The 26,805-nt window shown below is 29.6% G+C and overlaps 1 protein-coding gene across 1 annotated transcript in view; it reads right to left on the reverse strand.

Moving 5' to 3' along the window:
- Positions 1–13,268: 13,268 nt before the first annotated feature.
- LOC111028520 (protein unc-93 homolog A) overlaps positions 13,269–26,805 on the reverse strand; it is a 35,091-nt gene continuing 21,554 nt past the window's right edge. Inside the window, exons 5-8 of the mRNA XM_022307198.1 lie at positions 22,675–22,925; positions 18,600–18,729; positions 18,308–18,445; positions 13,269–14,812 (exon numbers count right to left, since the gene is read on the reverse strand). Coding sequence (XP_022162890.1) covers positions 14,580–14,812; positions 18,308–18,445; positions 18,600–18,729; positions 22,675–22,925 — 752 coding nt within the window. The 3' untranslated portion in view covers positions 13,269–14,579. The remainder of the gene's footprint in view (positions 14,813–18,307; positions 18,446–18,599; positions 18,730–22,674; positions 22,926–26,805) is intronic.

Here is a 26,805-nt window from a genome sequence, read left to right on the forward strand (position 1 = left end):
TTAAATATTTTTATATTTTTGCATGCCATATATATCGTATATATAATAAATACTCTTGATAAATATTACCTATTTAAAATAGATTAGATAATGAGTAATTAGTACTAATTATTATAAGATATTAGATCATAGTTTATTCTTTACTGTTTCAGTTCTGTTGGTCGAAAACAAAACAGTAAAAATATCTAGTATCTAAATATATTTTATTACATTAATTATTGGCTTCACTATAGTTTAGATTCTTAAATTTCGTATAGCTGTTTAGGAATACATTATAAACTATAAGCCCAAAATAATGTTTTATATTACCTAGTTAATGTCTAGTTAATACTAGTTATCATTGATCGTTGCTACCAATATGTATCGAGTATCAGTGATACACACGTAGTTACAGATAATTGGGCAACACTATCCGACCGTAATATGTTATATAATCATAAGACAGGAAGACTATTAATGTTTTTATACAAATTTTCGAACGTTTCACACTGTAAAAGTGGTAATACGAGTCATTTATTGACTGTACGCTAGGAGTGTATTAGAGTTGGACAATGTATCCTCTTTTGAAAGCTGAGCCTTGGATTTTTTTTTATAAATTTATAATTGCATTAATTACTATACCTAGTAAAATGTTTAAATTATCGTCCAATAAAATAATATAAAAACTGAATAATATTACTTTTATAACAAAAACATCAAGAAGTTTACTTAAGTTAGCCACCGGACATCGAGGCCGAGAGAGAGATCCATCCATTACAGATGATCCCTATCAAGAGTAATTGTATTGGAAATTTAAAAAAAATTGAACGGCCCTTCCCACTGGTCAAACTTCAAATGTATCAGTGCTGTGCACAGTGTTGTATAACTTATATTGAAGTACTTGTATTACAGCATATAACTCACTATAATAGATATGATCGTACTACAATATTTCAATATCCACTCACGTGATCTGATCGGTTGGCCGATGAAATTCTGTTACACTAGAGTGAAAATCGGCGTAGATTTCGGAGTACAAGCGTAGATCGTCGCACAGGGAACACGAACAAATTACATAAGCACCTTTTTATTGTCAGTCAGTATAATATGTACGATAGACGATAGTATACTACTATACTGATTACACGAACAGCCAACAGCTATACATATAGCATAAATGTATAATATAACCTAACCTATGAAGTCCCATAACTGCTGTAGATGAGACACATGACTGTTATGTAGGTACTGTAATATTAGTGCAGTGGCTAGCAAAAGTGTAGTAGATGGCTGATTAGAATATTAAGCTTTGTGATGTATTGGCTAGCTGTGGTTAGTGAATGAGCATTTAAATATCTGCTTATGTATATCAGTTTTGGTTTTTTTATTCTTTTGCAACGTTGTAATGAATTACGGTCGATTTTAAATGTTTTTTTTTCACTTTTAAGGGGTTAAATATATTGAGTACAGATACTCAACAAGAGTAATACTCAGACGAAACATAGAAGGAAATTAAAAATTAAGAGTAAAAAGATATTTCTGTGCTCATATTTTTTATACTCTCATTGTTTGAAGAAATGTATACCAGTGTATGGTGCCTCTGTTAGTATCACCTTTAGTTGTTACGTGATCACGAAACTCTTTCAGAAACATGGTTTCATTTTTCATTGATTACCTGTGACTCTGTAGGCTGTAAAGAATATTCGTAGATCAAATTTTGTTGATTTACTAGAAACCTGAAAGACGAGAACTTTGTCTGAGCTTTGCAGGAGATATTTTATTATTTTTTCTACTTCCCAGTTTTTTTATGTTTCAGTTACAACAACAATAACAGTTTTTTCTTTGATCCTCGAGGACATGTCCAAATATGTCAATCAAATAAATATAGTGGATTTGTATAAAAACTAATCGAAACTACCAGTATTGTATTTTTGAATACAACCTGCAGAACTTCGTAAAATATTAATTTATATATTGATATTATACATAGTTTGGACTATTTAGAGTAGTCAGTCATAATAAATTATCATTAATGTTTATTGTTTGTTTGTAAACCTTGATTTGATTGACTCAATAATTAGCCGTTATTATATTCCAATTAATGCACATACTGTACACGGAGATGGACGAAGAAAATGTTTAATTTTCTAAAAAAAGATGGCAATTGTAATAGTAAATTTATGGCAATGAATGTGTCCATGAACGACATACATTCACTGTATAGATTCTTTTTAAATTGAGGCAGATTGGGGCTAAACCACAAACCGTCTTATAAATTAGTTTGGTATGTGTGTGTTTGTTTTGTATAGCATTGAAGTTAATTCAATTTTTAATATGATTTCAAACTAGTGATGATATTTATGTTTGTTTTTTGAAAGTTATATTTAATACTATTCTAAAGGTGCTCTACTAATATTTGTAAATCGCAGTTGACGATCGAAATCCTAATAAACATAAGTCTTATTATATCGAAAAAATGTAGGTATTTAGTATTATTGGCCAACTTGCACGCTTAACCTTAACACCGGAGATTTAATAATATTGCAACATTTACATGCATAATATATGTATTAACGAATAAATTAATTAAACGAATAAAACCTATTACAAAATATTAATAGATGGGTAATAAATTTTACATTCTGTTGTACATGACAGTTACAGTTCAAACGCATATGCGCATAAAACAAAAAAAAAAACAAAAACGCAATTAATACTTTAGGTGGGTATTACACTCTCGTCCATTCCTCGGTGGTCATAACAACCGACCATTACAATAGAACTCCACTCAATAATTTTCTTATTCTTTATATTATATGATATCGCTTAACCTAGTTATGTGTATGGTAACTGATAACTATTCAAACCTAGTGATATTTACATACTAAAGACTTAAATTCTAAATATTGTTATACAATCATCGGGTGTGATTTTTAACCTAGTTTTAAATTCTAATAATATTAAAACAGACCTGTTTCTTAATTTAGTTTTAGTTTTTAAGTAGCCAATATGCTTACATATATTACTGCAGTCCTCGACGTCACAGAAAATAGGTCCTTATATTTTAATACTACAAGTTTATTTACATAATAATAATCTAAATGGCAAATGAAAATGATAGGGAGAAATATGTGGTACCTATATCTAAGTAAAAAAATATTGAAAATATGCTTGTACACTGCCTGCTGTTGTAAAGTTTTTAATGTTGTTGCTGTCTTTTTTTAATTAAAATTTACTTTATTGTTTTACTTCTTCACTATTTTTTTTCTTTTTTTTCTAATTTTATTTCAATCTCTCTTTTTGATTCGTATTTATTCATAATTATATTCCTGTTAGGATAAACATTTTATTATTGTGTACTATAATATAATAATTATTCATGTAGCGACAGCAATAGCTTTCGTGAGAAAATAATCTAATCTAAATGCCATAACCCAGTTTTATATGAAGGTTTTTTTCCTGATTTAATTTATGTTTTTCTTAATAGTTGATCTCGCTGATAGTTACCTTTATTATTATGAATATTATTTATATTATGCAAACATTTTGTCAAAATTAGATACCTATTCAAACGTAAAATACCAAAACTGCAGGTCGAATAATCTATATCTTCAATCGTATTATAATTCTAAAGTGTGTACTTACATATTTTAACTCAAGAGGATGCCTCAAAGGCTAAAACCCATAAATCGTTAGTAAAAACCGTTTCACTGAAAACGATCACTCAATCTTCTGTCATAGTTGAGAAACCAAATGTATACACGATACAGAATACGATGTTTTCTGTGCAATAACGTTGTTATTGTTAGTATATCTTTTATATGATATAGAAAACAGTTGTTTACTCGTATGTTTAAAAATACAAAAATAACAGATTTAAAAAAAATAATTAATATTTTTGTATTTTTTTTTATTAAAAAAATTAACTACCTTCTTTACCGTGTACCTACTACCTACTGTACACATGCATTTGTTAATTTAATTCTGGGACTATAGAGCAAGTGTTTCTTAATGTTCGAAATAATTTTTCTATAGTATCTGGTAATTCGAAACTAAAAAAATTTTTTTTTTTTTTTGATTTAAGCTTCGGCAACTGAGGCCATTAGCTGTAGGTTGTGTGGTACTGTAGAGTTTTGGGACTGTAGGGGGGGGAACACGTGTGTGTTTTTGTTTTGGCAGAATTTCTATTGGGCACCCGTAGGTTTCTGCCATGCCCGGTTGGGGGATGGCGGCACTTGTTCTCCGGTCACCGCGACTTGTCCAGAGAAAAATGCCGCCCGGTGGCCGAGGATCGAACCGCGATCGGCTGCGTCGCAGCGGACGCGTCAGACCACTCGGTCACCTCGTCCCCCTAAAAAATTAATGTACCTACCAAAATGGAACCACTTGTAATGTAATCACATCTAATATTTAAGATATAAAATTATAATTAATCTCAAAATTGTTGTGCATTTTAAACCACAAAAAAAAGTAAGTGTGGCGTCCTCTTAAAAATGAATAAAAACACCCCGTTGTATCAGTAAGTTGGTACAATAACAAAATGTGTGAACAGCAGTGACGTTATTCGGTGGTTATGACATGTCGTTAACGAATTATGTTTACCGCACTTCAGTTGTACGTTTCTCCAGGTTCAGGTACCTATAATATTTATAACGACGTACTTAAGTATACTTCGAACTTGAATATCAGAATTATTTATGGCTATAATACGGAGTACGTCATATTTAAGTACCTAACCTATCCTAATGAGTACAACATGCGGTGCTGTCTTCAAGTTCAATGGGTTTTCAACGTGGGTGGATTGAATTAATGTCATCGTTGTGACTCTCTTCGGCGGCTACGCATTCTCATCATGGTTAGATCGTAGAATCACAACGATTTTCATCAAGCTCCTTTGCCTTATAAACTCGAAATAGTATAATCAAAGGTCTAAATAGATATAACTAATACGATATAGCAGATAAAATCAAAAAAGCTATTAATTTTACACTTTTACAGGTTACGTTAGTATTTTTCGAATTTAATCATTTCATAATATAGTGTAAGATATTTAGCTGATTATATAAAACATGAAGATTATTATTAAATAGGCACCCTTTGAAATTTTAAATCGAAACAAATAACCTGTAAACAACTCATTTTATAAAATATGGGTAGAATGGTCAATATAAAATAAATGAAAAAAAAAACTGAGGAAGTCGATTTGCATTGAGTTGGTCACTGTATAATGGATATGTTAAATATGATAATGTCGACTCAATGATGCATCATAGAAGCACATAACACACGACTCAGAATCTAAAGTAAAACTCCTATTGGTAAATTGAATAATTAGAACAATATTGTTTAATATAGTACCTATAAGTTATAATAATAATATGTTTTGAAAAAATAATTTTCACTAAGAATAGGGCACACCAGAATAACTGCACATGGTTTTGTGGTGACAAAAAGGACGATCATCCTAAATATGTGAAATCAGCGGAGTAACACGTGGGTAATAGTAAAATACCTAGGTACTGTAAACAAAATATCGCAAGTACAGGGAAGAGCTTAAAGAATGGTGAATACTCAAAATCTTAGATGCAGCGTTAGGACCCATAACTGAACTTATTATTATCTGTGAGCAAAACCAAACTAAACGATGCAATTTTTAAAAAAAACTAGTTTAAGTCAAAAAATTGTGTAAAACTGATACAGCTGAAGTTGATTCTAAATCAATAAAAAAAAAAAAATAATAGTACATGTATTATGTAGTTTATACAAATATTATGCGACAACCTGTGCAGTGGAGCGTAACAGGTTGATAGGAAAAACACTTGGATACTGCTCCAAGGTCGCGGAGTGAAGGAAATGCAATACGCATCCTGAGCAGAGCGGCGGCTGCGTATAAAACACGAGTACAGGTACACTAATTGACCGCCTCTGTCGCCGCGCGACCGCCTTCGATTCGCTTACCGCCGCCGACGTACGTGTGTCGTGTATCGAAAATGGTCTACATATTGTGTGCCTGCACAAAACATGAGTTGAAATTGAAAATGTTTCCTACTTTCGAAAACCTTCGTGGTCCAATCTCATTGCCCGTTTATAATGGCCACATTTTAATGTCTGCCGTCGCGAGCTTGCGGGAATTAAACCGTGCGATTTGCTACCACATATTATATCTACCTATATAATATAACAGAATATCAGAATAATACTATACCTACCTATAATTTCTGTAGTAAGTGTATGATAATCAAAAATTAATATTATGCTATAACAAGATTTTAGATAATTATATATGGGCATATGGCCATATAAAGGTACTTACTACATATAAACATAATATTATTGAATTAAATAGCTCGTTATTTTTGCAACGACCACGCGCATAGCACATATTGAGTAATATTTAATATTATGCACTATTTTTCATCGGTAATATAATTTTTTTTGTTTCACGATGTCGGTGAGAACCTGTTGCAAATATTCACATGTACGTAAACACATACTACCTTTATCATAAAAGTCTTATGGCGATGCTCGTATAGTATATAGATAAATTATCGAGGGAGACATTTCAGTGAAAAACCTGAGTTCCGCACCTACCCCTACCCTCAGTTCTTTTTTAAGTTAATTTTATGATCATGTATTATACAATGAGCAACTTGTCATTCAACACGAGTCCTTAATCAAATAATAAAATATAAATACCTAATAATGGATGTATACTGTACACACCTTGCTATTTATTTATTAATATAAATAAAAACTATTTACGGTACAAACAAAGCGGATATTAATTTCAATATAAGGGATACTAACCCAACCACCCAAAAATGATCCTATATCGATAATATTATTTAACATTACGAAGTAAAATTATTATAATCGAAACGAATGGAATTCATTAAATCTTGTTCGGAACTGTTTGTCATGGTAAACATAATACATAATAATTAATAGTAATCGATTGACTTCAATGGCCATAATACTTTAATAATAAAATGATTAATGACAATCGTCTTTTATCAACAATCAGGCTTCAGACAACCAAAACATATAACGAACAGACGACGGCTCTGTTTTCCTATTATAATGTGACTTGCGCAGTACAAGATCGGAGTGTATACCAATCGCCTATAAATTCAAGGTCGAAAACGGAAAACCATTCCAAGTACCGGCTTATTATTTGATCTCGATTAGTTGTAGCAATCTCTCGATCTAAGTTTAGGTCTATTATGTCCGTTCAGAGCAAATTAAGTCACCTTCCAATACCGAAAAGCCGGAACTGCAGACGTCTCGAGGTAATCCGTTTGTATAAAAATCCAACGACTGCACCGTGTCACGTGTTGACCGTTTTTTTATGAACCATTTCCATTATGACGTTTTCTACAAATCAAAGACTTATGATAGTAAATTATATTATATCGCAACATAAAGTATCGAATATAGTAGCACGCGGCGGCGTGCTGCGAGTGAGCGACGTCGATTATTATTTACCTGTGCGTTTGTTTATAATAATTATTATTCGACGGAATATCTACCAAACTTTATTAGATTAGTTATAATAATATACCGTTGTACGTGCATTGTGTATCGTGTATGTAGCATGTATATTTAAGTGTTGTTGGAAGCAGCCCAGACGAGCAAGTAAACGCCACCGGCTGTTTTAAAATGAGCTGCAATCCGTAACATACGAGACAAGTGTATAATATTATACGTTTACATGTACACGATGCACATAATGCAAAACATAATGATCATGAATAATAATATTTTTTTTAAATAGTTCTTAGACAGCGTCAAAACATAAAGTTACTGTCTATAGATTAATACATTTATAATATCTAATATATTATACAAGCAAACAATTTCGGATTGAACACGCAGCAATATTTGCAGTAATAAATAATAATATTATGGAGAGTGTTTTTTTAATTGAAATATTCGGTCTCGATTTTTTTTTATTGTTTGAAATGTATTTTATATTTTTTTTTTATAATTTTAAAACTGAAACCTGCCGCAATATACACAACTCTTTTTTGTTCAACTCTTGGGCGTTGACGAGAATACTAAGATTAATTATATGCTAGGATTTAATCAACTTGGGGTCTGGAACAAAATTGTTGTTGTATACATTAATACATTGGCTTTAGTTAAGTATTCAAATTCGTGTATATTTAGTTAAATGTCTAATCCTTAATGTCTAATGATACTATGTAAACTGATTGAACTATTTAAACTGAACCGAAATAAGGTGTGAATTGATTTGAATCTTTTATATATATTTTTTTTTAAATGTTCGGTTCTGGTTCTATAAAAACTTGAATAACCTAAAAAATCGGGGTTTAAAACTTCACTATACTTATAATATATAGGTACCAAAAAAAAAACACGATACTAATTAATTAATATTAAACAATTTTTAAACATCATTTTTATAATATCAGTTTAATACTCATCGCATAGGTAATAAATTATAATTTAGCTATATTTTTCTATAATGAACCATGTATTATAATACGGAATAATAGTTAGGTAAACTATGTATGTAAGTAAAAATAACAATTAATTTTAAACCAATATAATTATTCAGCACAGGTGTAGGTATTGAGAATTTCCTTGCTAGTAATAAAACTTAACTTTACGAAATCGTGAAAACTATAGAGAAAAAATATTACAACTGGCCTAATTTAATCAATTTTCACGATTGCACTTTTTAATCGGTCTGTTTAAATTTAAAATTATTATTGTTGAAACAAAATTATGTAACACTATATAAATATAATACAATATATTGAAACAAAATGTATATTGATAATTGTGTCACTATTTGAAAAAATGTTACATTAGGTACCTACTCATCGAATCAAATAGATGCCAGCCTATTAGGTCCCAGCCTATTAGGTCCTAAAGATAATTATTAGTTAAATTTTTTTATCATAAATTTATTATATTCAAAAGTAAAAAAGTCAATCTTTTTATACAAAAAATACTAAAATAGACATATCCACAAAATAATAATTTACAATTTACGATTTTGACAATTGTTTTCAAAATTTGAATTTTAAACCCTCATGAAAAATTAATGTGTCTTTATGCTTAACTTCTTTTCTTAATTCTTGCAGAGAAACTTTCGGAAAAACCATAAGTAGATATTATTTTAAACTCTCGATGTATAAGCCATGAAATAAGAACAATTTTGGCGTGGTTAAAAGAGTTTTTAAACGTATACTTCGGCACATTTCCAATTGAAAATTTTAAAATTTAAATTGATTTATATAGTATAAAACAACATACTTTATATCCCTAAACCAAAAAAAAATTTTATTTTCTCGTTTTTGACTACATAACTCTTTTTCACATTTCCACACTTCATCCGATTATGTTTAAAAGTAAAACGAGTGGTACACAAATTGACACCGGAGAAGCTTTGATCTTAGCTTTTTAAGAAACAAAAATTATAAAAAAAATTTGGTATTACGAAATGAGGAAAATATATTCAATATTAAAAAATAAATCTTTTTGCTGGTAGGACCAAATGTCAGCGTTATTCTTAGTAATCTAAATGCTGATGGTATAGTAATTATTAGCAGTAAAAATGTTTCAAAATTCATATTTTGGGGTGAAGGGTCTGGAGAAATGCACAAAATGTATATGTGATGATTGTATAAATTATTTTTTTATAGTACCTTGTACCTATACAGTATGCACTATATAGACTCATATTTTTTGATTGGGGTAGCCGATTTATACCACAATAATCCCACTAATATGTATGTGTAGAAGAAAGGCGCTTCAAATTTTTCTCTGTCCACAAAATGGCATAATACAGCTCTATTTGATACAATACATTGAAATTTAATAATCAAATTATTGCCGAGGTACACAAACAATAAATGAATGAATAAATTATTATTTTAACCTCACATGAAATTCCTCAAACTAGGAATTCTTGATAAACTATATGGTATTAAAAAATATGGACACAAAAAAAAATACACTTGCAAATAACAATAATGATATTACTCATCAATCGATAATATTATCCTAACTCACGTGTATTATTAATTGTTTTTATTTTTTAATAAACCTGTATCATTTCCTACCATATTTATTCTTTAATTGTTGTGGTTTTAATCTAGGAAATATGCACGCGAATGTCATCGACGTCTTATATTTATTTTTAATTCGAATGCAAAAGTATTTGTATGTATTACCTGTTAGATATAATCATTAACCTAACGAAAATACCATACATTAATAACCAGATTTTAATAGAGTTTTGTTTAGGTATAGTCTTCATCTACAACTGATCCGCCTAATATTACGTCACAAGCTCAATAAACATCTCGAGGCCATTTTTTAGATAAATAACATCTCACAAAAATTAACGTTAGTTGATATAAATTAGTATTCGAACATATTTTTATTTGTTAGCTTAATACTTAGAAATAAGATGATGTCTACATAATATATTAATATTATCATAACACATATATGCATAGATTACCATTGGAAGCTAATAATATTATACTATGGAGTGTAAGTACAAAGTATAAATGATGTAAAAGTTGAGGGTGAAATAATATCTCATTGTTATATATAACGAAATTTAAAAAATTTAATTAGTTTGGAAATAAATGTATACATTTGTTGAACAAAAACACAATAATAACGAAATGTTTCATTTTCTTGTCATAACTATTCAATTAAAATATTAAATTAATTCACAGTAAGTTTTATGTATGAATAGGTAAGTTGCTTATTTTATTAGGTATTAACTGTCTAATATAATATATTGTACCTGTTATATTGCTGTGGTTGCATACACAGAACCAATAAGAAGGGGGCTTAACCCACTCAACATTTTCAGTAGTTTCCCAAAACATTTCCAAAATTTGTTTAAGCTTGTCAACTATTATAGTAAGGCCAACCCTCCCCCCCCAAATCTCAAACAATATTCTCGCCTATGGTTGCATATGAATAAGATACAACTTGTCATTGCTTTGTTATAGTTGAAGTCTACTCTGTAGTAGGTAACTATAATAATGAATAGTTTGTTAGCGTAGACATAAGTAGATTTTTGTAAATCCGTCTTCTGTCAAAAAATTAATCAAATGTTAAATAAAAAACAACATATCAATCACAATTATGTTAAAACGTATTTTATTAAAACTATACGTCATATGACTATGTACAAATTACAACGTTGTAGACATTCATATAGGTAACTTATTTTTAGATTAAACTGAAAGCAGGAATTAATATTAGTTTACAAAACATCGCACCAAAGTGGTGTCTTAAATAATAATTTCACATATTATAAATATATATTCAACATCCATTAAAATTTAAATATAGTATTATCATATATAATTCATCTAAATGCAACAGCATAATTAATATAATAATAATAATTATTTATATTTTTAATTGGCTTTTTCGTTATACCCAACAGCGATGAGAGGTCACATTATATTCTTTATGACATGTGATGTTATAAACTTATAAAATATTAAATTTACTCGTATAATATCCAATATAATTATTTCTGACAATCATTACTGTTGAGCGACATTAAATAATTTGTGCATCTTATTAATTATCATAACCAACCTAAATTATATTCCCAACGCATTTCTTAAGAAATTGTCTACACAGGGATTAGGGTATTCCTTAAGGAGTGCTTCACACAGGTACCTTAATCTAATTCAAAACTTTTTTCTAAATTGTTAAACATAAGTTAAACATACATCTTAACATTGAGTAAAAATAAAAATCAACCATAAAATCGACTTAAAATATAATAAATACGCCGATAAAAGATTAGGTAACAAATTAATGGTAAGTGCAACCCTCTCAATGTTTGTCAGTGACAAAGTTGTGAGTGTGCGTAGATATACACTATTGCCTCTTAGATCCTGATATTTTACTGTATACTCAAACATTTTGAGCTTCTTGCCTCCTATATCTTTGTCAGCAGAACATAATGAATGGTACATTATGTACCTACGTTGTTTGTAAATTTTGAATTTCAGGTGATATTTTCTTCCAAACAATCTGTTGACTATTCAGTATATTTGGGTATAAAAAATATACTCTTGAGTTCATATTCGAGACTGATATCAACATTAATAATACTATGTCTACAACATAAAATAATTGATTTAATTTGTTTTGTTAATCTATTGCAGATTGAGTTTTGAGGGTGTAGATGTTTTCATAACCAATAATTTAAAATTATTATTAGGTAACATTCATTAATAATTATACAGTGTAAATGTGTAATAACCATTGTTCTTAGGAAATTTAACTAAAAATGTGTTTAACGTAACCTAAAACAATTAATTTTCAAACCCTCAATTTTTTCCTCAATTTTGCCACTTAAATATTTGATTAGATAATAATTTAGAGTTGATTTTTACCATACACTTTATTTTTGATCATTTAATAATACCAGAAGTTCAATGGCTCAATCTTTACGATAAAATAAAGTGAATTAACTTTTATTAGATTTTATTATATTTTTCAAATATATTCCTTCAACATATTAATATTTAGGCTAGATAACTAATTTGGTAATTGAATTTATGAAGACATTTAAGTGTTTTACCCGAAGTGCGAATATGCAATATCAGTATTATTTGAAAATCAGTCAAATATTTGCTTTAAGAGATCAAGGAAATTCTTGAAATACTATCATCTACATAAAGTTAGAATAAAAATACATAAATTAAATATTTTCAACATTTCTGCTTACGTTCTTAATATTTATTGTTGGATGAAAATGTATATAGTTGTTATACTAAATATACTATAATAGGATGGTATATATTACTTTATACTATAATTTAAAAATAAAAACACATTCAAATATTACAAACAATTATTATTGTTATTTTTTATTCAAAAGGTCCATATTATATTATATTGTAATACAATATATTTTATCGGTACCTATTTAAATTATTCTTTTTATATTCTACACATAGAACATAAAAATAACATTAAAGAATGTGTTTATAATACGTATTGTGTTAAGTTTTTAAAGATATGCAGGTTATTAAAATAGAGCAATTTGGAATATTAAAATTCACACATCTAACACAAAATAAACTAATTATATTTTCGTAACGAATCAAAACCAATTGGCTTAAAATTGAATTACATATTTTATAAACTCAATACAACTTCATTGGGAGTTAAAGAAGGACACGAAACCATAGGATTGTTACACAACAATAATTATTGTTATAATATGTATAGATAGGTATCTCAATAGTTGTTAGGGTTTTTTTTTCTACTTTTTGGTTGAAGTGTCTGGGTTTCACGCGCACAGAACGTGATGGTAGTATTATCATACCGCCTTAATGGGTATTACGGTAATAATCTACGATAAAGTATAGCGCGAGTTTTCAAAAGTCTATTAGTGGGCGGAAGTGGTGTGTGTTTATTGCGTGCCATTCCAAAGTCCGATTTGTTTATGAATTGTTAGGAATAAATAGCAATGGAATGTCCAATTCTGCAAATCGTATTTATAATCGTACAGGTGGTCTTGAAAAAAGTTTGTTATCAGCTGATCTGGTATTTAAGAATGAACGCAATTTTATTCGCGCATAACATTGTGCTATATATTTTATCATACGTATTTATACAGTGTGATTTATTTTAAACAACCACTCGTCATGTCAGAACATACCAACTAGTTAAATATGGCTGTTTTAATCGGTTCGTTTTAGTTTGGTTTAACGGTTCTCTAAATTATCTCTCCGAATCGAGTTTGCCGTTTTTTGGTGTTAGCCGGTACCTGCAGGCTGTAAATAAATGAAAATTGAATTGATTTTTTTATATAAAATTACGAGTGGCGCGTTAAATAAATAAAAAAAAAACCACCCTGTATATTATTCATACGAACACATTATTACGTATTCAAGACGAATATTTTTATACATACGCCCCGTTAAAAAGAAAACAACAAATACGGTTGGATAATATAAAGTAGGTAATAATAATAATACATAATGATCAGCGCGGGCCCGTGAGTTGTCCGTTTGCCTTGTAAAGGTCCGCTGCGGCTAATAATTGATAGCAGATTTATTCACTGGCGTAATTAGGAATTTGTCCTGGAGGGAGATGGACATTTTTTTACACACAAAATACTAAATTTTCAAGTAAGTACAGTGATAAGTGGTAGCCAATTTACGTAGGTATATAGATATACATTACAAAGGCTCCTGAAAGGATCTATCCCCTCACCCCACCCACCCTTAATTACGCCCCTGGATATATAATAATATTTTTTTGCTATGTATTCGTTTAATTCGGTGAGACGTTACCACCACCATGCTGCAGACGGCGCTCAAACAATAATAGATAATAATTATTTGCGGTGCGATGCTGCAGACGACGACGATTGACAGCAGCAGCGTCGGCGGTGGTGGCTGCTGTTGCAGTCGCAGAGACGTGTTGGGCGTAAATACTCTTCGGACCTGCGGCACACCTATGGCACAAGATGGCCGCTCATTCAGATCGCGAGTACGACTGTACGACCGTACCTGGTTGACGACTTGCGCGGTGGCGGGTTACTTGCCGGACGAGGCTCCGATCTGTCGTCATGATGAACGGTTGGCCGTCCGTCGCCGCTTGCCAGTCAGCTGCAATCGCCACTCCAACCAGCCGTACAGCACCACGGCCACCACCAGAGCGGCCGACAAGCAGTACAGTTTGGTGGTGTTGCACACGACGCTGTGCAATCCGAACGCCAGCGCCATGCCGGCGTACCGGAAGAAGTAACCGTGCGCCATCGGCCCGTGCCAGTAGTCCGGATACAGAGATATCACGAAGTCTGAAACGACATTAATAACATAAATCTATAAATATAATGACTCAATACGATTTAGGCACCGGTCGAGGTTTGATCTCACTTTGGCCAAGTCGAGCTTTTTTTTTAATTTGAATGGAACTGTCAGTGAATTAACAATGTAATGTGTGACAAGTCACGTAGGTTATTAGAAATTTAAACAAAATATATATTTTTTTTTTTTATCAAGTAGTACTTACAAGTTACAATACATGGGAAGACCAAATAATTATTAGATGAGAGACCGCCGTCAATCACTTTGGTACCACCATGGTAATATTATAATAATTAATAACCATAGAATTATGCATAGACAACAATTTAATATAATTTCCAGGGAATTGAGATGTTACATAAATTTAAACCTCAATCAAACCCGATCCTAGGGAAATCTAACATCACATGTGACATGTCCACTTCAATACATAGGTATATAATATAATAACATGTCATCTTCTGACATTTAATTTTGCCCATCTAAAATCTATATAGACATCGTCAGTAATCAAGGAATAAAGTTACAATTTCAGGTATTAAACACCAAAAATATTTTTGGTATAAATATTAAAATAATTTGATTACTTATATACAGAGTACTTCACCAAGCAAGCTAACCATCTATTATGTTCTTAGTATGCACATTTTAATAACTCAAAAATTCGTCATTTGAATTTTGATTTAGATACGTAAAATTAATTCAACTTCATACAAACCGCCAGCTTCATAATTTGCAGTAACATGTTTGTTTTGCCACAGAACGCTCCTTAAATGGTATAAAAATCAAAACAATTGAAAATTTGATTCTTAGGTAGGTTTACTTAAAATCCCAAAAATCAAAATTTGATTAAATCATTAAAAAATTGCCATATATATCAGTAAACTAATTTTAACTCCATGAAAAAAGCTCGGAAAAAAATGATCTATACATTTTATTGCACAGTAGATCAACAAAAACCGGACATTTGTATATACTTAGACTCTTAGTCTTAGTGCAATAATATAATATCTATAAATTATAATCATTAACCAATGTACCTATACATTATACCTATAAATAAATTCGTCTTAAACGTTTGACCCAAATGTTTAATCTGTTAATACAATAAACAAGATATAAAAAAAAAATAGAAACCACAAGGAAGTAAACAATTTTTATCGCGTGTTGTAATACAAAATATTTTCGATATAGTAATTTTTATAGTAAGTACAATAACAATTGTTTATGAACTTTGAATTCTCACAATATAACTTTTTTCATTGGTATCTAAATTTCACTTTAACTTAACAAAGCAAATATATTTTTAATTAAATAATGTGAACTTCTCATAGCTTTAATAAATTGCACACAAATGGTAGAAAAACATTTTTTTTTAAATATTTACGCATGATTATTATAATGTACGTTTATTTTATATACACGCTACGTAGTATATAATGTAAATACGTAATATAATGACTCCATATATAATCCTGTATCCAGCAACAACAAAAACCCACCAAGTCCCCTCCCTTCAGCCCTACGCTCGAAACATGACGGCCATGGTCAAAGCCAATAAGTTCCGGCGCTGCCATCGATACAGTCATAAGTCGTGAACAGAAACGTTTTTTGTCTGCATTGTTGTCGCACCGGCACAACATTATAAAATAGACTCTCATTTCGTATTGTAATATTATTTGCATAAACCAGTGCCATAAATTGTTTATTTTATTTAAATACATACAAGCAAATAAACAATTTAGGCAACAATTATTTTTTCTCTCATCAGATCTTGTCGACTGAGTCCCTAGGTATACTTTTCATCAAACATTGTTTTCATTTTTAGTCAACAAATATCTATATTACTACTTAACAGATTTTGTATTCATTTTTCTTAACTAGTTATTGACAAAAGAAGTTTAATAATTTGTAACGCCTTACTAGAGGCCTAAAATATATTAGGTGCCTACAAGAGAGGTCATTGTTATTATATAATCAAGTATTCAGATAAGCATCTGTTTAATATCAGTTTATGACTTATGTATTGAATTATGAGATAATAATATGTTAATTATATAGATATTATTATGCAATTAAATAAGTATGAATTCGATATTTGTAAAACAAAATGTATGAAAGAATTTATTTGTCCTTGAAAGAGTGTATGCTGTGCGTGATATTATTTTTACATAAACTCCCGGTATCATATTATGATTTGTTAATAAAACTTTAAAAGTTATGGTATTATAAACAGAACAATCTCTTAGCACTTTTTAGTATTTATTATACATCAATTTTTATTGATTCACTAAAAAATATTATTTGTGTGAGCTTTAAATTTGTATTAAACCTACACAATATAATATTAATAGAACGAAACAACAATAATGATTCAGTAAGTGTTTCTAGGGTCTCATGTCAGCTTAAATCAATACGATACTGGTTGACATTATTAATAATAATTTCAATTCAATTTTCTAAGATCATGTCATTATGGATTACTTTAAGTAATTACATAATTTAATTAAACTGTCGTCTGCCAATACTATCTACCTATAAGGTCCAAAGAAAAATATTATACTATTGGGATAGGTATTATAATAATATACATATTAATTTGATTATGTTATTAATTATTAAACAGTTTTGTATGTTATAATAATATATTATTTGGGTTACTGTTTTTAAATTTAAAGATTCAGTAAAAATACAATAATAAGATGTGTTTTTTTTTTTAGTACAAAAATGTACATACACAAAAATTCTATTCAGCTCCTAACAAATTCCAGTCGTTTTTTGATTGGTATACTTAGCAGTAGGTACTATGAGTTCTAATAAGTAACAGTCAAGAAGATAATAGTGTAGGATTTTATGCTTGTAAGTGTCAAATTTGTGAATAATAAAATTAATATACTGCAACAGTGCAGTATGAGGGATCTAAAAAGGTTCCTCATAATGGTTCGTAAACAAATTATCATATCAAATACAGTTTTGAAAATACACATTAAATCTAGAAATAAGTAAGCATAAACGTATGTTGATATTTTTACTGGGTGTTTAATATTAATTATAATGAATATTCAATTAACCTAAAGAAAGTGAAAATCACTGAGTGAGATTATTCTATGATGCGTACTTATCTGAACCCATCGATATCATTACCCCTTCGCAAATATATCATTAGAACTCAATCAGGTATCTATACTTATTTCTAGTCTCTGGGTAATTAATTAAACAATATTATAGTATGCAATAATTTGAGTTTTGTTGTACTAAATTTTGAAATATAGAGTAATAGTGAAGTATACAGGTACTAATGTACCTACTATTACTATAATAATATGTAGTAATAGTGCTTATTTGTAAAAATCTTTGACGACATTATCATTATGATAACAAGTATTGATGACAATAACAAAATGATGAATTTAATTATAAAATTTTGAGATGTTTGGTAAGATAATAAATAATAATATACTCGCCATAAAGTTATTAATACTTACTGAAACACAGTGTGTTCCAAATGGCATTGCACACACCCCAGGCGGCTGCTATGACGTACAGTAGCGCAGCATCGTCGCCGGACGGTTTCCACTTCATCAGCACCATTAGCAAACACGAATGAAACGCCAACCCAATCACTGGAAAACCACAGTGGTAATAATAATCGTTACGAAATAATATCAACGAGAGCCAACTCGGGTCGGCCACTTTGGTATTTTTTAATAATAATTTATAGTATATTGCTATACTATATTATTATATGTATATATTGTAACCGTTATGTATATATACCTATTATATGGTACCGGCGGATGTGTTGCAGGATCAGACTCACAGTAAAACCGGCTACCAGTTGAAGCAGTCCCAAGCTCAGCAAAACTGTGGGCACCTTAGACACACCCACTGAACACACGACGTAAAACTGAAATTGCAAAAATAGACTATTAATATTGTTATTTCGTATATCATGTATGTTTATCGTACAGAATAAACAAAAAAATTCAGTTTATATATTACTAGCTGTCCCGCCTGGCGTTGCCAGTGCCAAAGATTTGTTGCTAGTTAAAAATGATAACTCTATATGATTTAAACTTTGTTCAATTCGTTATGTAATATTCGGTGTAATAGTGTTAAAAATTTAAAAACTTTCATCGACCGTCTTGAATGCTTTCTTAGTGTATATTTAAATCTTGATATCATGACAATTTCAAGTCTCAACCTATAATTATTTAGGCTCTATAGTCTATGTTGATCAGTTAGTGAGTCAGATATTATAGGCTATAGCCATTCCACCCAGCATTTCCGATGAGACATGTTTGATATAATGTGAGCAGTATATTGACAGATCGGCAATCCATCTGTGGTGGATTGCAGACAATGTGAGGGCATACGTAATTACGAATGTTATTAACCCGTTGAGTGCTACGGTGCTTATGATGTGCAATGTGCATGCAGGTTCCCGGGCAACGTTAAAAAAATTCACTATTATTTAGTTTATTTTTTTACTGGACAGATGGCGCTACTATTGTATTTTTGCAATCCAGATTTCCTATTTTTCTTGTGGACTTACCTAAAATGTTCTTTCTTATAAACCCTGTCCTAACGACTATAAACACAACAAAATAAAAATTGGCCAAATCGATCAAGCTGTTTCTGCGATTAGCTGTTAGAAAAATCTACTTTCAAGTTAATATAGTTAGATAAGAATATATACTATATATAGCCTTATCGTGTATAAAACTGCCCAAATCACTACAAGCTTGTATTTTTATGTTTCGGATGATCCAGATTGAACCAGCATGGCAAATATAAATACTACTGGGGCAATCAAATTGTGCAGCCGCACTCGAGTGTACCATTTAAACTCATTCACTCCAGAATGCATTTTTTTCCAAACTAAAGAATGTAAATAACTATTTTGACAGGAAACTTTTTAAGTAAATACATTAAAGTTCTATATTAACTATTTAACGATAAACATTACAAATGGTGGACATTAAGGTGAAATAATTAAACTGGTCTTTTGTATAAATATTATTTCAGTAGGTGTGTACTGTGTATACTGCATATTGTATATTATAGTACCTATAATACGTATAGGTACCATTTAAAAGTTGAGAAACTCTATTTCAATAAATATCCAAGGAAATTGTGTTAACTTTTCATCTTTTAAATTGTATTTTACAACTTTTATAATGCGATGTGTGTTTCAAATAATAAATTACTTTACAGTGTGTTAAATGATGATGTAACGAAAAACTATAGTTTAAAACAAATAACAATTAATATCTTAATGATTGTTTCACAATAATAATAGTATAACGTGTTAATTAATATATTGTTATCACTGTATAATTTTTATTTTCATAATTACTTGTTACACTCGCGTGTTTCAACACCTTCCTCTATGTGGTATTTAACTGATTTTAATTTATTTTTCTTTCTCAACCAATGCAATAATATAAAATAATAATAATTGTTTAAGTTCCAGTTTTTAATTGTACGTTAACAATATTATTAACTATTGTATTGATAAAATAAATCATATTTTTTTGTATATCTACTCTTAAGTTTCAAGTCTCGACGACTTATATTTATTTAATTACAAATTTACAACAGAATAACCAAGTAAATTTATTTTTTCGTTTCAATATCCGATTTTGTCAAAATGAAAACATCGAACGATTAAAAACAGTGACTACATTTTCGTTATTTTTCAATTCCTTTACGAAAAACTTATAAAGGACCTTGTAATAAATTATCTAACATTTTTTCCTAGAAATCTTCAATATAAAAATAAAAAAGTCACCGTCCATAGTGCGTCAGCAACGAATTATTATAAGTCTTCGACGTTTTGAACGCACTTATTTCCGAACTCTGTCCATCCCCAATCCACCCCCATGATGACGTACACGAAACGTGGCTCCTTTCTTGATTAGGTAATATATATTTTAAATAGACTACCACCACTGCGATGTCGGTAACTTACCCCGACGAGTAGAATCACTGTGTGTCGCATATACCTATTTATACGAGGTTAACTGCTATAGTATTGTTATAATAATATTGTTTAATTAATTCTGCCCGTATCGTGTAATGGTCTACTAATACTCGAGGATTGCGGGCTACAGCCATTCTATTACCTTAACTATAGCGGAAAGTTTTGGTTCGTTGATATAATGAAACGAACTGATGATTGTTACAGTTTTCGGTCTCAAAATTATGAAGCTTTAAGGCTTTGGTTTCGATTAATATAAAATAACTAATATGCTACGGCCATTTTCATCTCCATAGATGTTTCCGATTTAACATTTTTAATTTGAAAATAAATCTTCTAATGCTATAAATTTATTTTTGTACACGTTTAATGTTTATTTTTGCATTATACAAATGAAAACATAAATCTGTGTTTTGTTATAATTTTTTTTGTTCAAATCATTGAAACAATAATTTACAATTTAATGCTTATCGAGAAATGACTGATGTATAATTTTTTTGTTTTGAGTATAGTACTCATAAAATAAATGCTGATTACTAAAAAACAATTTATAACTGTATTATTATTAAGGTACAACAAAAAAGATTTTTGTAGTTTTTAAAAAGGTTTCGATTTCAATCGAAGGATTCGTTCCTTAGTGATAGGATATGTGTTACATATAAGCATATAGCATAAAGCCGTCAACCATACTTGACAAAAACCCAAAAATTCGCAATCATATTAAAACAATTAAATTGAGTTAAGTCAACATTAAAAATCCTAACTACTAAGCTATAAGTTAATAACAGTTTGTTTAACTACAATTATATACTTATAATCTGTACATGGTATTCATTTAACGTATTATTTTTTAAACTAACTGAAAAATTCTGACACCTTGGGGTGTTTAACCACGGGTAAGTTATTGAATCGATTAGACAATTCACGAACTACCTATTAAGTTAAATTCAAAAGTAACATCTTATAAAAGTACCAACTACATCAAATTTATTACCAAAAACCTCAACTGAAGTTGATGAACAAATCATGTTTTCTATGAGGAACACTAAATAATATCTTCACAAAAAAATAATAATAATAAAACACACATCATTGTACAATCAATAGGTACATTTCAATCAATCTCTGCACTAAAATTCAAAAGTTTAAAATCGCAAATGACTATAATTAACTGAAAAAGAACTAACATATTTTGAAAGTGTCATAATGCTTCAAAAACTAGGTTCTAGGTTACTTCCGTAATCCCGTCTCCCTGCTATTTTTTACCTTTTTCCAAAAAATTAAGGTGTTTTAGTCACTCGTTGTTATGATCAAATTGCATTTACTTTTATAAACCATCATCCAAATTGCAAACTAAAGCAAATTGTTTGATCGAAAACATGGTTAGTAGTGACAGACATAAAATATAAAAATAAGAAAAGTGGAGAAGGAGCTAATACTTTATATAGTTTCCGTAATTCCGTCAGTCTCTTAAATATGCACTGATAATAAAGTTTACATTTTGTTTGAGTGGGCAGACTATAATTATGGCTAATGGAAATTATAGAAGAATGATCAGCTGGCTTCTTTACATTTCAGAGTATTATACTTGTCAGCTAATTCAAAATATTAAACAACTTACCATTTTTTTCTAAATTTCATATAGTTTTTAAGAAAAAACATAATTTTACTCTCCTTTGTGAAGCACCAGTGAAATATATTGTGTACACTCTATAATTTAATGAGTGTGACAATAGCCAATAACATTATTATTATTATTATTATTATTATTATTATTATTATTATTATTATTATTATTATTATTATTATTATTGTCTATGTCCACAGCACCATAAGTGTAACTAATAAATATAAAGGAGTCCTTCTTACCTTGGAGAAATCGGAATAGATAAATCCTTGTTCGAGTCCGATGAACAACGACAGTGGAGCTATGAGCTGAAGTTTGGTGTTGCGGAATGCATCGCGGACGGCAGCAAACGACCTGGCGCTGTCCGATTTTCGTTTCTCAGACGCGGAAGCGTACACGAATAATCGAATGCGGGTCATGAAAGTCGCGGTGACAGCCACGCCGACGAAACAGCATCCGGCGAAGACGCTGGCTAATAGCTGCGTGGTTTTGCCTGTTAACGTGTATATTGTATAACATACAGCTGATAGTAATTAATATTATAATAAGGCGTGCGGGGAGATCTCTATCGTTTTTCAAAATATTTATTTGACGATTTTATTTTTTTATGTTTATTCTACCTTTATTTTTAGTCTCGGTGAAGCGATAAATGTATTGCTTTTAATGTTTTATTATGAAGTGTGTGATATTTCTTTTTGTCTGAAGATCATTTATAGTGAAGTACTCCAATCTTCAACTTTGATGGAGGACTGCTCAGACCACTCAAAATCGTTTTTCATCCTTTACATCGGTTTATTATTTAACAATGTATCATTAAATTCGAATTTAACTCATCCATCATAATAATCCTAGAACCATAACAGAGAATTGGCTCTCTAGGTGCATTGTGAATAATACTTTTGGGGCCAATATAAGCAGTAAGAAAGGGAGATTCTAGTCACTAATTTATTAAAGTGATATTGATCACTAGGTATATAAACACTGTTACGATATCAAATATCAAATATTTCGACCACTCAAACTCTAACACGATATACAAAGTAGATTAGAATAATAATAATATACTATCACATACCTATTACGATAATATAATACTTAATGATATTATTAACGTTAGTACAATTAAAATCCCAATTTCATGGTAGGTATTTCCGTCCTTTCACGACTGTATAGTAGGTAAGTATCAAAGTGAGGCAGTTTCTCAAAATGTCACACAATAATACTAATTTAATTATTTTTCAAAGTAAATTAATTTAATAATTATTTACAAAATTATGTAACACACCGAATGATTTGCACGGTTCTTCAGCTGCAGTGCTACTAAAACTAGGTAATACATATAGGTATAAATATGTAAAAAGCCTTGGTAATAAAAAAGTGGTCGACCACGTTTTCTATTAATTAGTTGTTGCCACTGATTAAGGACAACATTTATCATCCCAACAATTTTACTATTTGTTCATATTATCTACTTCATAGTTCATTGAGACATTTATTGTAGACTGTAATACACCAAATTCATCATGCGAAATCGAGTAAAATATAGCAATCTTTTCAAAGTAAGTAGTTTTTATTAATCTTTAAGCCTATATATTATTAATGTGACATGTCATTATTAAAAACTATGGTTGAATAGTGTTAGAATAAGTTATGTTGTTCGGTAATAATACTTTACCAGAGTAAAGTAATTAATTTATCAATAAAGTGATTTAAACAAAATACCTTTCCATTTAATTGGTTTATTAAATGTATTATTTATTAATTAGTTCCAAATTTAAACACACACCACTAACGGTCTATGGTCCATAATTAATTTATAAAGTTGCAGGATCTGCTATAATAAATAGCTTATATAAATTATGTTTTTAGTTTTTAATTTTTAAAATTATAACTTTATTTTTTATTAATAGATTCATTTATCAACATAATATATATATTTTTTTCAATTAAAATACAACGCTTTGTGATAATTTAGTTTTAAAAGATTAGATATATTAGACATTGTTGTCATGAAAGCATAGGGGTTAATTTGATCTACATTGCACACAAGTCCACTGTTTTGATTTGTGAGGCATTTTCTACTTCAACCTGCATGATCTATCAAGGAAAATTAAAAAATGTTATAAATATTTTCCAATACAATTAAAATATTGTAAGAACTCAATTTCAAACACATAAAAGGTGGTAAAAGTTTCAACGAAATCAATTGACCACTCTTTTTATATTAATTATTTATTATTATTTATTAGTTAATATTAATATTTATTTATTAATAACTAATAGTGAATATACAGATAATTTAATGTTCGAGTTTCTTATTCATTATTAGTTTTCTATATTTTTTTCTGAATTAATCTCTACATTTTTTTAAATTAAAAATACATTACAATTTTCCAAACATAACTTTGCATTACATATTAAAATATTGATGAAAAGTTGAAGTACTTATAACTGGTTACCAACTTCAGTTGGTAACCCACGCCCCACTAGCAAAAAATATGCACTCATCACAACTTCTGATTATTGTTTGTCAAAATAAAAACCCATATTAAATTATAAATTATAAAAAAACATCAGTGAGAAAAACTTGGTACTACAAAACGAAAAACTTGAAGAAGAGACCATTCAGTAACAGAAGTTCAAATTACAGGGGGATACGGCTTGACAGTACTTTAGACTTGTAGAGGATGCGATGGGTATCGCGAGCACTCACCTCGACATAGAATACTGTTGTACTGCCGTAATCAGTTTTAAAGGAATAATAAATGTGTATAATAATGTATATTTTTAATCTGACTTTGCGACGTTTCAAACAAAATGGTTTATTGACAAAAATATCACAAGAGAAAACATAAAATTGTTAAGATTGTCGAGAAATAAACAAATCGTAGAAACCATATAGGTACTTACAGAAAGACAGTAGATACATATTTAAGTAAGTAGGGAAAAGTCACAAAAATAAAATGAAAATAATGCAGTTGACTTGAAAATACAGTTGTAAGATATATATGAAAAATGTATGAACCGGAAGATCGATTATAGTGTGTCATATATAGATCATGATCACCTTCTGTGTACAGTATGAAATGTTGAGAGTGATGTACGACACTAAAAAGTGTGTGCTAACCGAATTATTAAATTTGATGTTAAACACATATTTTGATTTTGATTTAAATTATAGATGTAAAGCCCCATGGCATATTGTATGTAGGTATTATATTTATATAAAGTGTGCAGTTTGAAAATGTGGATATTAATTTAGCCTTTGATATCCACTTTAAAACTATTTATTAGTATTACAACATAGCTATATGACAATATTTAATAAAGTTAATATGATATGATTTGAAAATAAAATTATAAATCATGCGCCACACATACGAGGAAACTCATACATTATTTATGAATATATCGATAAGCCTAACAATGTGGTTTTCAATTGCATAAATATATATTGACAGTCATAAAAACTATTTGTACCCAAAAGTATTAAAATATTATAATATAATATTCAAACCTTGGAATGTATTATAATATAATATACAATAAGTAAACAAATAATATCGTTTCAGGCCACTCCATCTATAGTTCAATCTGAATATAAAATTATAATCCGACACTTGGGTAATCCGTTGGCCATAAAAATGATAATATCATCAGGGTAATACGAATGTCCAAAACATCGTAGATAATATGCAAGAACTTAAAATGTTGCGTAACACAATTAGTGACAATCGCATAAGAAATATTCACGTTATCACCATCATTTTTGTCACACTAAATCTAAAACATCCTGTTTAGCCAGTTCAACACACACGATAACGCGATGAAAAATGAATGTAACAGTCACTGCAGCAGCTAGTATGCACATTTTTATGATCTCCAAAGCCAAACACTCCTAGGAATATTTAGACCTCGGCTATTGTAAATAATATGTATTATTATCTGCTGTAGACGTATTAACTGTCAATAAAGTAGTAAAACCGTCAGCTGTTGTTCGAGGTGATGGAATTGAAAGTACCCGCATTCACAAACAAGAAGGGTCATTCTGTTTTAATTCTAACTTCAAATCAATTTCAGCACGAAATTTGTCAAGCTATAATCTTATTATTGTAGGTAGACAAAAGGTAAATAATTTTTAATATTAGACTTCAGTTCAATAAATCGGTTTTGATCGTCGTACCAAATACGTTATTTAAAGTAAAATCATGAGGTATCAAGCATCTTGAATAATATGTTTAATTAAATTGCTTATAGTGGTCTAATGAAGGCTAGGGAAGTCGGTGGATAAAATCATAAAATTGATGAGTGAGAAGTTTCTGCTCCTTGCTAGTTGCTACCCCGCGGTTCGTCGTATTATCATAATTATGGTA

This window comes from Myzus persicae, unplaced genomic scaffold (assembly GCF_001856785.1).
Source record: "Myzus persicae strain clone G006 unplaced genomic scaffold, MPER_G0061.0, whole genome shotgun sequence".
NCBI classification, from domain to species: domain Eukaryota; kingdom Metazoa; phylum Arthropoda; class Insecta; order Hemiptera; family Aphididae; genus Myzus; species Myzus persicae.